Source organism: Ambystoma mexicanum, chromosome 3p, assembly GCF_040938575.1.
Source record: "Ambystoma mexicanum isolate Mex_15411 chromosome 3p, UKY_AmexF1_1, whole genome shotgun sequence".
Lineage (NCBI taxonomy): Eukaryota > Metazoa > Chordata > Amphibia > Caudata > Ambystomatidae > Ambystoma > Ambystoma mexicanum.
This window is the reverse complement of record NC_090925.1, coordinates 209,087,586-209,101,629: the sequence shown is the minus strand read 5'-3', so window position 1 is coordinate 209,101,629 and position 14,044 is coordinate 209,087,586. Positions and strand designations below refer to the sequence as shown.

The 14,044-nt window shown below is 48.4% G+C and overlaps 1 protein-coding gene across 3 annotated transcripts in view; it reads right to left on the bottom strand.

Annotated features, from left to right (window-relative positions):
* The window catches only part of LOC138580266 (WD repeat-containing protein 5 homolog), a 943,811-nt gene that overhangs the window by 126,112 nt on the left and 803,655 nt on the right, over positions 1 to 14,044 (bottom strand). For all 3 annotated transcript variants that reach the window (XM_069650661.1, XM_069650662.1, XM_069650664.1), the window contains exon 10: positions 7,341 to 7,551. In XM_069650661.1, coding sequence (XP_069506762.1) covers positions 7,341 to 7,551 — 211 coding nt within the window. The remainder of the gene's footprint in view (positions 1 to 7,340; positions 7,552 to 14,044) is intronic.

Sequence of the window (14,044 nt, the reverse complement as noted above, 5' to 3'; positions counted from 1 at the left end):
GGTCTCGAGCTACTCTGTCCGGGACTTGAAGGAGATCTGATATTCTTCCTGAGAATTGCGACCATTGGGTTCTTAGTGCCCACTGGAGGGATCTCATTCTCAGGCGAGCCTCTGGCACTAGGAAGATGCAGAATGCCATGAGGCCTAGCAACCTCAAAAAGTCGAAGACTGGCAGAGGTTGGGCATTTTGAAACTTGGTGACCATCTGTAGAATATCTTGAACCCTCACCTCTGGTGGCGAGGCTTTTCCCAGGGAAGTGTCCAGGACTGCTCCAATGAACTGGAGTCTCTATGATGATATCACCTGTGACTTCTTTAAATTGAGGGAGAAGCCCAGCTTGTGAAGGAAGTGGCAGACATAATCTAGCTGGATCTGAGCTTGTTCCGAAGATACTGCTCTGATCAACCAATCGTCCAGGTAGGGGTAGACGTAGATCCCTTCCCTCCTTAGACTTGCAGCCACTACCGACATTAGCTTGGTAAAGACCCTCTGGTGGAGGTCAGCCCAAATGGCAGCACTCGAAATTGATAGTGAGTGTTGCCGATTGCGAACCTCAGGTATTTCCTGTGTTTGAGATGGATTGGCACATGGAAATAAGCACCCTGAAGGTCTAGAGATACCAACCAGTCCTGAAGCTGGAGGCCCTGAAGGATCTGAGAAAGGGTTACCATCTTGAACTTGTCTTTCCTGAGGAATTTGTTCAATTCTCGCAAGTCCAAGATGGGTCTCAGTCCTCCGTCCTTCTTTGGTACTAGGAAGTAGGGGGAATACCAACGCTTTCCTTCTCTAGCAGGTCTATAATCTCCTGCATAAGGAGCGGGTCGGGAAACTTCAAAGAGTTGTTTCCTGGTGGACGACTCTGAGGAATGTGTAGGAAGGGCAGGCAGTAACCTTGGGCAACTGTCTCCAATGCCCAAGCATCTGACGTAATAGCCTGCCATTCTGCCAGATGTTGAGTTAACCTGCCCCCTACTGGTGTCTTGTGAGGGGAGACCTCAGAGGGGTTTAGAAGCGGCTGACGCAGATGCCGAAGGTAAAGTGGCACCTGCTGCTGCGGCTTTTGTACCTTTGAATCGTCCACCACGGGTGAATCGTTTCTGGCCCCTTTGAGCTGGCCGTCCTCTGCCTTTTCCGAATGCGGAGTAAAAGCAAAAGGACCTACCCTTCCAGGAAGCTCCTGAGGGGCGATTCGGAGCCTGCCGGATTGCAGCCCCAAGAGATTTTGCTGCTGCCTTGGATGTTTGTAATCTCTCAAGGCTGTCATCAGCCTTCTTACCAAATAAATAAGTGCCGTCAAAGGGCATGTTCAGAAGTCTGGCTTGTACATCTGGAGCAATACCAAATCTGTGGATTGTGGTACTTGCCGCCATGGCCCTGCTGATGCTGTCAGCAGAATCAATGCCTGTTTGGAGGGACTCGCACATTGCAGCCTTTCCATCCCTGATGATGTTTAAGAATGCTTCCCTTTCTTCTCCTTCTGGGAGAAAGTCAGCCGCAGATGTAGCACACTTCCAAAGTGTGTGGCTGAATCTTGCTAGCGTGTAAGTGGCGTTGATAGACTTAAGCGCCATGCTACATGCCGGAAATACTTTTTTTGACATGGCATCAAATCTTTTATCATCCCTGTCCTGTGGAATAGTAGAGTATGCCGACCTACTGTTAGATGAAGTTGCTGCTTGTACAACTAAACTCTCTGGAGTTGGATGCTTGCTCAGATATTCAGTATCTGAAGCTGATACCCTGTATTTAGCAGAAAGTTTTATATTTACTGCAGGGATAACTTCAGGAGTTTCCCAATTTGCAGACATTTTTCTTTGCAGAGCAGTATGAAAAGGTACAACAGGATCCTCCTGTGGACCTTTATCTAAAATATCAGTAAGGTCATCCTGCTGAAAAGAAGGTGTAGGTGTAGACCACCCCATGAATTCAATTATTCTGGCCATCAGAAGCCTATAAGGGGTCTCAGCATGCTCTCCAGGGTCTGGTTTAGCCAACTCTACTTCTGGAGAAGTATCTAAACCACTTGCCTCATGTAGAGAGTCCTGAAGGTCTTTTAACCTATTCTCCTGAGAGATTAATTCCTCTGGAATGGGTATTGTAGTCCTTTGTAAACCAAAGGGTCTCTCATGGTCGGAATCCTCCCCTTCCTCATATATAGAGGACAAGGCTCTAAAGTAGTCAGACCTAGGATATGGTTTAAAATCCATTTCTAGAGCAGAAGGAGCCAAATTGGTTGTCACTGGCTGAGAAAACGTTGAGGTTGTCGACGTGGAAGTCAAAGGCTTCGACAATCCTGAAAAAGGCGTCGAGAAAGTTTAAAGGGACCTCGATGCACTCGAGAGGATCGGAATCCTACTCAGAGTCGTCGAGATTGTCGATGGCATCCTCGACGTCATAGTCGAAGCTTTCGACAACTCTACTGTAGTGACAGTTGTAGATTTGTCTTTTATCAGAGTCGACAGTGGCGTCAAAGACGGCGTCGATGCAACCGATGTATGCGAAGGATCCTTCGACAAAGGCGTTGATGACGCAGATTTGTGAGTCGAAGAAATCTTCGACGACTGCGTCAATGACACGGTTTTACTGCTTTTACTCAAGGGTTCATGACGCTCTCGGGTAGTTTCTCTCGCCGGGTTCAACGACTCGCAGCGTTTTGATTTTTTTGGTCTTTCACCCATGGTATCACCTTTAGACGTCTACGAGGGGGTCGAGGCTGCTTTCTCGAAGACGCTAAGCATTTTTTAACGTAATTCCTCCCACTTAGCTGGCGAGCTGCGTTTCGTGGGGCAGGTGACCCTTTCTGGGGACGTAGAGGAAGAAGAAGAGGGAGATCTAAGACACCTCTTCTTACACTGTTTTGACCGCGAAGACTGATAAGAACCGCTTCGAGATCTTGAACGGGAATGTTTCTTTTGTCGACGAGGAGACGAATGTCTCGACTCAGCCGAAGAAACTTTTGAGGGAGTAGAAGTTTTAAAGCCCTTACCTCTTTCTAACTTCCCCTTACGCTCCTTCAAGGCTTTCGCCGTCATGGACATACAGTCCTCGCATTCCGAACAGTGATGCTCCGATCCCAGGCAACACAAACAGATTCTGTGAGGATCCGTTAACAACATTTTCTCCCCACAGTCACAACATTTTTTTAAACCGTACGGTGGGGTCGATGGTTCGGATGAAGAAGCCATCGTATTAAGGTAATAATCTTTAAAGAATAAGAAGGTTTTTCCTGAAAAAAGGAACTGAGCGTTACGTTTCCGAGGCCCACGAAGCGTGGAAAAACGGAACTGAGCAACGGGCGCTGCGTGAGTCTATTATGACATCGGTGCTGATACGGAGGCTGTCGAGGGACATCGACTCGAGGGACGTCGATGCCCAGCGCCCTCTACTGAAAAAATTCCGAGGCCAGCAAGCTGGAATGGGTAACATCAAAGATGAGGAATATGTCGGAGGACACAATCCCTTCGAAATATGCATTCCCACATAGGAAAGCATTTATTTTTTATTGATTTCTTTTTGCATTTTTAAAGCGCTCACACAGCTCGCGGGCATGTAGGCTCTGTTAGAGGAATTGTTTTTGTTATTTAGTTGCATAATTGTTTTTTTTTGTCTTAGTTACGTATTATAACGCGCTTAACCTGTGTTGCTTCATGTCTGAGCTATCCTCCCGGGACGATTTGATTCAATAACCAGTGCACAACAGTTAAGTACTTTGATGCAATAGAAAAGACACTTCAGGATAATCATAGAATAGCCCTAAAATAGTTTGGGGCTTTGTGCCCAAAGGTCACTAAAGTATATAATTCACTGGTAGGTTTATAAAGAGACTTGCAATGCCAGAAGCTATGACTAAAGGATCCTTTTGGCCAGGCCTCCACCGACCAAAGTCAACGAAGAGGACAGGATGGACACATGGGTGTGTAAACGGACCTTCCGCCTGACCCAGATCTTTCCAGGGACCACTACTGGTGTTCTGGATTCCGTTCGGGACACAAACATCTGCGCTTGTCCCGGTCAAGGATGGCCCGGGGGTCGCAGATGCAGAGGTTACTTTTCGGTCCAGGATTTAGTTTCAGTTGGTACATAGGAATCGGTCACAGACACCTTTCAGCAGAACACCCAGGCAAAGAAAAGATTAAGACTTCTGTGATGCAGTTGGCCACAGGACACCTCAAGGATGTGGAGGAGACAGATTGCAACAGGAGTCACCATGGTAAGGCAGCGACAGGCAATCTTCAATGAATGAAAAAAGTAGCAGGAACGGCACAGCTTCCGTTGATGCAAGAAGGCTGAAAATGCAGGTGCAGTCGTCTTGTTACATAAGTTGAAGATCCTCCACATTCCAAGGAAGAACTCAGAAAGGCGACAGTTGCAGCAAGTTAGCCCAGATGAGAGCTGCTCATTGCATTGGTTGGCCCAGGGACACTTTGGAAGGCTCAGAAGGCATGGATCCCTGAGTCGAGCATTGAGACTGGTTGTTGTCAACAGTCCAGGGGTTGAAGCACCTACAAATATCTTCTTGAGACCATGCAGAGAAGAAGGGCTTCACTAAAGCTGGTGCTCGTCAGCTGCACGGGTCCTCGGTTTGTCAACTGGCTGCTCTTCTTTGTAGAGGACTTGGTTCCAACGATGATCTGTTAAATGTCTACAGGAGCCCTCCTTTAATCCAAGATGCATGCTGGGAGCTTGCCCAAGCCCACCAATGGTAAGGATATGCACCATTCAAACAAGCAGTGGCTATGGAATTATGGATAGCCACTGACCACATCTGCCCAGCAACAGAAATTCAGTTGCCAGGATGTGTACTGGGACAAGAAAGAGAGTGCCAGCCCCCACATCTGGACTCAACCCCAAACTGGGACCTTTGCCCAATAAAGCAGCAGCTTTCCCCAAAGAAAAGACATTCCATATACAGCATTTCCTGACCTGAGAAAACAGAAAGAAGGCCAAAGAACATTATGATCAAAGGACAAGCAAAATCGTTGTGGTATGGCTATGTTAGGGTGCTAGACACCTTTGGTAGTCATTTGCAGTAAATGCAAAAGTGCACGAGTTAAATTATCAAAACACGTTAGAACAATAACTACCACCAGCTCGTCCTAGGCACATTGTAAATGTAACAAAAAGCCAACACAGAAACTGTCATCAGGATACAAAGTATTCTAACCATGCTTCACTGTAAGGAGATGTGTGCAATTGGGATCTATGGGCCTCATCACCAGGTGGGCGGTATTCCAGCGCTATTTGCCAATCTGATGGAATGGCCACCATAACTTTGAAAAGAGCACAGGTGTGGACTGGTGGGCAGGGATATTCCCTTCTCCCTGTCTAAAACTAGGGAGGCATCAGGTCATTGAAGATATCCTTTTGCCTGTAACTCACCTGAAGGTTGCTGAAGAGATGAGAAGTGCTGGAGGATCCTGATGTAACTTGACTGCACTACCCATGAGCCTCCTAACTCTTAATCTCTGCCTCTTTGTGCTGAAACATCTTGCTTCAAGCGCTACTTTATCTTTCTTCAGGTATTTTTGATAAAACTGAGCGGCTACTGTTACTCCGCCAAGCTTCTTGCTCTGTTGTGGGACATCCTGACCAACCTCCATGCAGCTGCTCCTCATTGTTGGACCGTCCTGTCTGTAAAGAGTCCTTAATCACCACCCTAACCGCCACTGGCCTATCTTAAAGGGTCACTTGTATGCTTCTTCTCGCTGCTGATGTTGCTGTGCACTCTTCTTTGTGGGTTGCCTGAAGGATGTCCATCATGATCACGGATCCTGGGGCTCTGGTCCTGCCACCTCCTGAAACTTCGCTGACAGCACCAGAGTGCGGAACTGGTGCCTAGAGTCAAAGCCAACAAACTGACCCCTGCGCCAACAGTACCTTCCTTGTAGCGTCCTTCAGCCTGGGCAGTCATCCCCAGGTCTGACCCCTATCCTGTCACTGGTCCTCTTCTTCAGGGTCTCTGGGCTGTGTGCAATCCATCCCCCAACACAGATCACAAATGTCTTCTTTAGTAGGCTGGTGGCCAACTTTGCAGCCATCCGTCCCCAGGCCTATGGTCGAACCTGGGCCTGGATCTCTCCTGGTGGGGTTCCTAAGAATCCCCAGCTGGATGATTACCAACAGCTTGGCCACCAGGGCCTGTAGGTAACACTTGTCAATAAACCACAAACAAGTCACTGACTTTGTGGATGAAACAAACTTCACAAACATTTCTAAGCTGACAAAACTCCCTAAAAGTAGTTGAGGCATTTACCTACCTGAAAATCATCAATGCATATTTGTTACCAATGTGGTTCTTGACCTTTTAAAGCGTACATGTGTTTTTTAATGCTTAGCTGTCATTGGCTATGCCTTTGTGTGACGAATCATTGAGAAGAGAGGAGAAGGTGTGGAGAGGAGGGGAGGAGAAGAAGGGACAAGAGAAAGGGATGGAAGAGATAGGAAAGTGAGGCAGAAGAAACAGAGTAGAGGGGATGAGGCTGAGAGGAGAGGCAGTGAGAAAGGAAAGCAAGTTAAAGGTGGAGAGGAGGAGGGGAAAGCAGGGAGCACCTGTCAAGGTGAGATCTGCCCAGAAAATCACATTATTTTAATCAGCTTTTCCTCCCTAGTCTAAGCCTGTTCCTGGTGACCAAGGTCTGCAATAAAGGGGTAATCGTTTGATGTCAAACCGATAAACCACTGTAAATTAAAGTAATCAACAAGGCAGCCTACTTCCACCTTTTGCTTTAGATGATAATCCAATTTCAATTCCGATGGACCAAAAGGAAGAAGTTAATGTACTGCAATACTCTATATATTAATCCCCAAAAATACAAGTTTGGGAAATATAGATTGTAACAAACCAAAATAAGGCAGCCCAGCAAACAATTATGTGCCCAATAAGAATTGACCTGGCAAAATCTGCACTCAGGGACAACTGCCCTGCCTCTAAATTCCTAAAACCATTTTAACAAAGTCACTAACGACTGTGTCTATACCTCTATTGGCGAAATGCTACGCATGTTGGTTAGAAGGGAACAGTGCACCCGCTTCCCACTTAAACGTGTCAAGAACCATCTCACTTTTAGGAAAGTCTCAAAACAAGGCTGATCTGACCTACAATCAATGATGCATGCTGCCAATGTAGATTACAGTTCTGCAAGATCAAGGCTACCTAAATACATCTTTCTTTTCACCAGCACTTTCTCTTCTGTAACTAATATAATGCCATTAGGCCACTCTAATGAAACTACTGTCTCTACATAAAACACAAATGAACTTTACAGATATGTGGCACCCTCTTTGGAGAGTTCAGATCCCCAGGCACATGTAACCTGTACACTCTCCTAAGGACTCTCACCTGTTCGCCAGAAGAGCACCTTGATGTTGGTTCCATTATTGCCAAAGTAGAGCCGGTCACCGGCTGCTGATGCAGTCAGGCACCGCACAGAGTTAATCCGGGCGGTGGTTATTTCGCTGGCATATACAAGACGGAGTTGGACACCAGCTCTTATTTGCCACACCTTTACAACTCCATCTTTTGAGCCGCTGAAGAGGTATCCTGCCTGCTCCTAGGAGGGATTCAAAAAGGTAGGTGGTGAGATTCTACACAGTTATGAAGCCTGCCTTAGGGAGAGACAGGAGTGATCAAACTCTGCTAGATGGTGGTGTTCTGCGTTATTGCTTGATTAAGAGTTCTGTCATGTGAGATTTTGTGGTGGGGAGGGGAGCTGTGCTGTGTCCTGATTATTTGCAAAGTCAAGGATTGCAGGTTTGTGACTGGCGAGTGATTTTGTGATGAGGGATCAGTTCTAAAAGTATGTATAAGCAGTACTGAAATGGAATTTCTTGCTTATTTCTCAATGACTTCTCAGATAAGCAGAAAGCCTGCTTGTAACTACCTATGCCTTTCAGTCCAGAAATGAGCTGGCCAAAGGCAGGATCTAAGGGACTGCTATGATGACTTATTCAAGTTTCAAATCTGCCTTGTATGCTAAGGGGACTGAGTCTGAATGTGTGCACTGTCGGACACCCATGGAAAAAGGAAGGAAGTTTAGCAGCATCTGCTCGAATACTGGGAGGACACACAGGGAAACCTGAAACGTCCATGTCAAGAGAGTTGCAGATGTCCCCTGGCCAAAGACGAACAGGCCCACCGGTAGCCAATTCCACTTCATCTCTCCATTATGAGGGGTCAGAAATGTGAGACGGATGACGTTGTAAAGAGTTTTACAAATTCACCATTTAATTAAATGAAAAGTGTTTGATAAACACCTCACTGTCCCTACCCTAACAATGATTTCCCTGCCTAAAGTAATTAATGTAAACACTAACAAAGGATATCTGTCCCTCACACTTATACATTCAACAAATCAATAAGGTAATACATGGCAGTTCAACACAACAAAATAATATCACCATTAAACCTGTAATATGAACACAGTCCTGGCTTATGATCTGGGTGAATTCCCCTTACCCGGATTCAACCAGCGTTCTTGCATCACAGTTCAAAAGAAAAAAGGAAAGTCCTGGTTGGTAACAAAGTTCTAACACAGTTCTTTGTAACTTCCACTGGACAATACAAAGTTCCACCACTTAAAAACATAATGTTCTTTCTCTTATTTGCTTAAGAATGAACCTCAGAATAATCTTCTCCACAAGGTAACACAAATTGTCTTTGTCAGTATGTTTTTGTCACTGCTGAAAGTTCTCCAAGAAATGTAGCTCCTACATAGCAGGATTATACAGTTCTTTCATTAGCACCATAGATGTTATAACAATGATTGTCAGAACCACAGTTAAGCATTTTGCCAACTGTTACCTGGTCAGATCCCATGCCAGGCTTACCACCTCAAGGCTTTGCCATCCGTGTATACTTCCTTGCCCAAACAGCTGGGTGCGCTGCCGAGCATCCATCAAGATGGCTGTCTAAAGAAAGAGCTCTGTTGACGCTCCAACTGAACCCTTGCAAAGTGGTGGTATTACCGCATATTATACTTAAAAAATAGGTGTGCAGGATCCCCCTGCGCGGGGGAGCAATCGCCCCCCGTTTCATCCAAAATCGGACCACAGGTGATGATCTGCGCCGTCTTGGAATCCTGCGGTGGTGACCAGGGAGGAGCTTGCGGGCCGGAGCTGCTGAGGCTCTGAAACCAACTATGCCGTAGGACGGCACTATCGCTACACACAGCAGGGAGATACGCAGCCCACTCGGTACGGCATCCTGGGGTGCTGCCAGAGGCTCTATGTTCCGGACACGACAGCTGGGAAAATGTGCCCAGACACCGCACCTGAAACAGCACCTGCGTGCGCACCCCGGTGCCTGTACTAAAGCAGTACGGAATGTCTTACTCTGGCCACTTTAACAACAACGTGCCCGGGCCAATCGGAGGTGAGTGCCCTCTTTACTGACATTTTCCTACTGCACAACCCGGAGAGGGCACCTTGGCTGCCCCTGCACCTTAGCCCTGCCGGAGCAGGCATGCAAATATAACCGGGCTCTCCGCTGGTGCAGTTAGCAGCAGACATATCACTGCATTCGCCCCACGGTCACGGTGCTAAAAGCTGGATTCCTGCAGCCCCACACAGCCACAATGTGCCCAGGCCACACTGGTGGTGTGCACCCCCAAAATATATCCCATAACACTTAGAGGGCCCTCAGACACCTTGCAACATGGTGCCTTCACCACTCCAACACCCACCTGCATGCGCATCGGTCTTACCGGGCTGGCCCGAACTCCCTTCCAGCCCATCATACGCCCCATGCCAATGAGCTGCTGCGGCACGGACCGTGCAACATGATGCACCCCAGAGGTCCAATCACAGGGGTTGTGGGGGAACTCGTCGGGGACGGCCTACCGGCCCCATTCTGATCATCCAGTCCACTGACTGGGCTGCACTGTGGTGGGACCAGAGGGACTCTGGAGAGTCTGCAACAAATCTCAACACATCTCCCTGGTGCCCGCAACCAACAGCCTGTGCGTGCTACAAGGCCCATATGCCACCCCTAGCCCACTGCTTACCCATGCCCAATACAATTTCTCCTAACCACCTACCTGCTTGCAGTGACCCGCTGCACCGACGACAGACTCCGCACAGTCTGGTCCCCTGCTCTGTCTTCGGTGCTCTCCTATGGGTGGTCCCCCTCCTGCACGTCCACCATAACTAGATGAACTGGCAGCGGGAAAAAACCAGGGGCCCTGGACACATTTGCGAAAGTCGCCCCTCGTGACAATCCTGGACCCTCTACTAGCCCACACCCAGACCATAGCAAGCCCATCATGGCACCACCCCCGGACCTCACGCACATGATGGAAACCATGGCTAAAGGATTTACTGCTGTCCATCAAAAGATGGATGATATTACAGCTAATGCAGCATCCATGCCCATCTGGGTGCATTACTGAAGCAGAGACGAGGATCGGGGCGACTGAAGATGCTGTTCAGAGGCTTCAAAACACAGTTACATACCTGGCAAAGGAAATGAAAATGGTAAGAAACAAGTGCGACAACCTCAAATGACTTTCCAGGAGGAACACAATCCGTATTGTGGGGGTCCCGGAGGACGCTCTGTCAGGGGACATGGAACAAGCAATGGAAAATCTCCTCAGGAATTTGTTGGATGCACCAGTCCTCTACCCCTTCTTTGCAGTAGAGCGTGCTCACCAGGCTCTCGCCCCCAAACCTAAGCCAGGCGACTTCCCTTGCCCAAATTATTGCGAAAATACTCTGCTTTTGAGACCATCTTTTGAGACACGGCAGAGGAAATAAGGAAATCCAACTGGGCTCCCAGGCAATTAGTATCTTTCCAGATTTTTTACTTTGTCCAAAACGAACGACGCCAATTTGTGGGTGTCAAGAAAATGTTGTGGGCCCGAGACTTGCAATACGCAAAGCTCTTTCCAGCCCATCTGAAATTTCAGTTCTTCAGCAAAGTATACTTCTTCACAGTACCGGACGAGGCAGTGAAGTTCATAGAGGCACAAATACCAATCCCGGACCGTGACAGAGCTATTGAGAAGAACAAGTTACTTACCAACTGGTAACGTTCTTTCGACTGGATGTTCCTCCAACGTATTCCACATCTTTGACATGTAATATCCACAGCTGTGCACTTCGGAAACTTTTTTGGCATAGGGCGTCCTGCGTCGATGGCGTCGGGTCAATGTCCCTCGAAGGCCTCCATCGAGGGCGACGCCACAGGATGTTATACATAGAGCTCACTGCGCCCGTAGCCTCAGTTTAAGTTTTTTCCCTCAGAACGTGTGGCACCAGTCTCATGCTTGCTTGACTGCACTTAGCCTTGCAGAAACAGAAGCTGCAATCGCATAGGAAATTCTCCTGAGGGGCAGGCTGGGAGGGGGATGGAGAACGTTACCAGTTGGTAAGTAACTTGTTCTTCGAATGGATTCTGTCCTCCAACATATTCCACATCTTTGACAAACTCCCAAAGCAGTACCAGTAAATGGAGGAGGGAAAAGAATTTAGAGTACCCAATTAGATTGCAGAATGAAGAACCGCCTTCCCAAAGGCCATATTCTGACCATGTATTGTATCCAGTGAATAATGTTTTACAAAGGTGTGGATGGAAGCCCATGTAGTGACATCACAAATATTCCGAATAGGAACACCCCGCTGGAGGGCGGTGGAAGTAGTCACGCCCCTAGTGGAATTAACTCTCAACCCTTCAAGAGGGTCCTTACCCGCCAATCGGTAACACTCCGTAATGGTAAGGATAATCCACCTGGAAAAGGTCTGTTTGGTAACAGCCGGCCCAATCAGTGTCCAGCATATCTTACAAAGAGTTGATCGTCCACTCTGACACTAGACATGCTAGAAATGTAAAAGCTCAGAGCTCTCCTAGGATCCAACCGATGGAGTCGCTCCTCTTGCTTACCAGGATGAGGAGGAGGGTAGAAAGATGGAAGAACCACCTTTTGATTCAAAGGACAAGAGTGCAAAGGTTCGAACGGAGCACCCAAATTTCAAAACCAAATTCAAATCCCAAACCGGCACCTGGAAAGGGGACGGAGGGAATACATTAGGCAGTCCTTTAAGAAACTGAGAAATCAAAGGAATCTTAAAGTAGGAACATTCTTCAGACGAGCACTTAAAGATATACAGCGCCACCAGGTAACTTTTAATGGTACCCACTTTAAGGCCCCTGTGGGCCAAAGAAAGTAAGAAAGACAAAACCATAGGAATGGAGCACTGAAAAGGATCAACATTGTGATCTCTGCACCAATCGCAGAACTTACGCCAACGGCAACGGTACAGGGATTTTGGCCGAAAGCAACACCTCCATCACGTCATCTCGGAGGTGCCAATCCTTATACTTCAACCTTTCAGATACCAAGTGTCAAGGTTGAGAGTCTTGACCTCTGGATGGAGAACCTGACCACCCCCCACCTTGCGCGAGAGCAGATGCTCTCGGTAGGGAAGACGGCGTAGAGGGCAGATGGAGATTTCTAGAAGTTCCGGGTACCACGCTCTCCTGGACCAATCCGGAGCAATGAGGATCATGCGGGAACCGAACCTCTGTACCCTCTGCAACACTTGAGGAATGACGGGGACTGGAGGAAACGCATACATCGGTGGGAATGACCAATCCAACACAAACGTGTCTCCTAAAGCTCTTCTTGGAGGAAATTCCCTTGAGCAGAATCTCTCGCACTTCCCGGTTGACACTGGTGGTGAAGAGATCCACTTGCGGGTTTCCCCAAAGGGCGAAGATCTCCTGAAGGACTTCCTGAGCCAACTCCCACTCGTGGGAGACGGTGCTCTGCCTGCTCAGAGCGTCTGCCACCGCATTTTTGTCTCCGGCCAGATGAACTGTCGAGATCGAAATTTCCTGCTGGATGGCCCACAACCAGAGCTGCATTGCCTCTATGCACAACGGAAGTGACCCCAGCCCCCCACCTTTTTGTTGAGGTAATGCATGGCCACTATGTTGTCCATCCTGATCAGGACACTCTTCCCCGTACAGAGGGCAGAAAAGCCTTCAGGGCTAGCCTGATGGCCCTCATCTCTAACAGATTGATGTGGAGTCTGGACTCTGACGGAGACCAACGACCGCTGGTGGTGAAGTCGTTGGCATGAGCCCCCATGCTGTCAGGGAAGCATCCGTTACTACTGTCACCTCCGGCAACGGTTGCCAAAACTGTTCCCCCTTCATCGGGTTCCCTTTGTTGGCCCACCACTGAAGATCCTGGAAGAACGAGAGTGGAATCTGAACGGGATCCGACGTCTTGCCGGAGAACTGTCACCACTGCATCTTGAGAGCCCACTGCAGGGATATCATCCGCAGTCGGGCCTCTGGCACCAGAAAAATGCAGGAAACCATGAGGCCGAGCAACCTTAAGAATTCGAAATCCGGGAGACTCTGAAACTTGTCCACAATGTGATGAGCCCTTACCTTGGGAGGCGAACACTTCCCCAAGGACGTGTCTAATACAGCCCTGATGTACTGGAGCTGTTGGGAAGGTGTCAGATGCGAATTCTTGAAATTCAGGGAGAAGGCCAGCCTCTGGAGGGTGCGGCAGGTGACACCGAGATGATCCTATGCCAGCTCGGGAGAGCGCGGCCGGATCAGCCAGTCGTCCAGGTAGGGGTAGGGGTGAATCCCCCTCGCCTGAGGTACGCTGCCACCACCACCATTAGCTTGGTGAAGACCCTCAGGCGGCAGTCAATCCGAATGGCAGGACCAGAAACAAAGTGCGAGTTGCCAGCCGCAAACCTCAGGTACTTCCTGTGCACGGGATGAATTGGCACATGAAAGTAAGCATCCTTGAGGTCAGAGACAGCAACCAATCCTGAAGTTGAAGGGCCTGGAGGACTTGAGAAAGAGTGACCATCTTGAACTTGTCCTTCCTGAGACATTTGTTCAACCAACGCAAGTCCATGATGGGTCTCAATCCCCCGTCTTTCTTTGGGATAAAAAAATAAGGGGAATACCATCCCTTGTTCCTCTCCGCTACAGACACCAGTTCTATAGCGCCTTTCTCCAGCAGGCTCAAGATCACCTACGCAAGGAGCAGATCCAGAAGCTTCAAAGAGAGTTTCCCC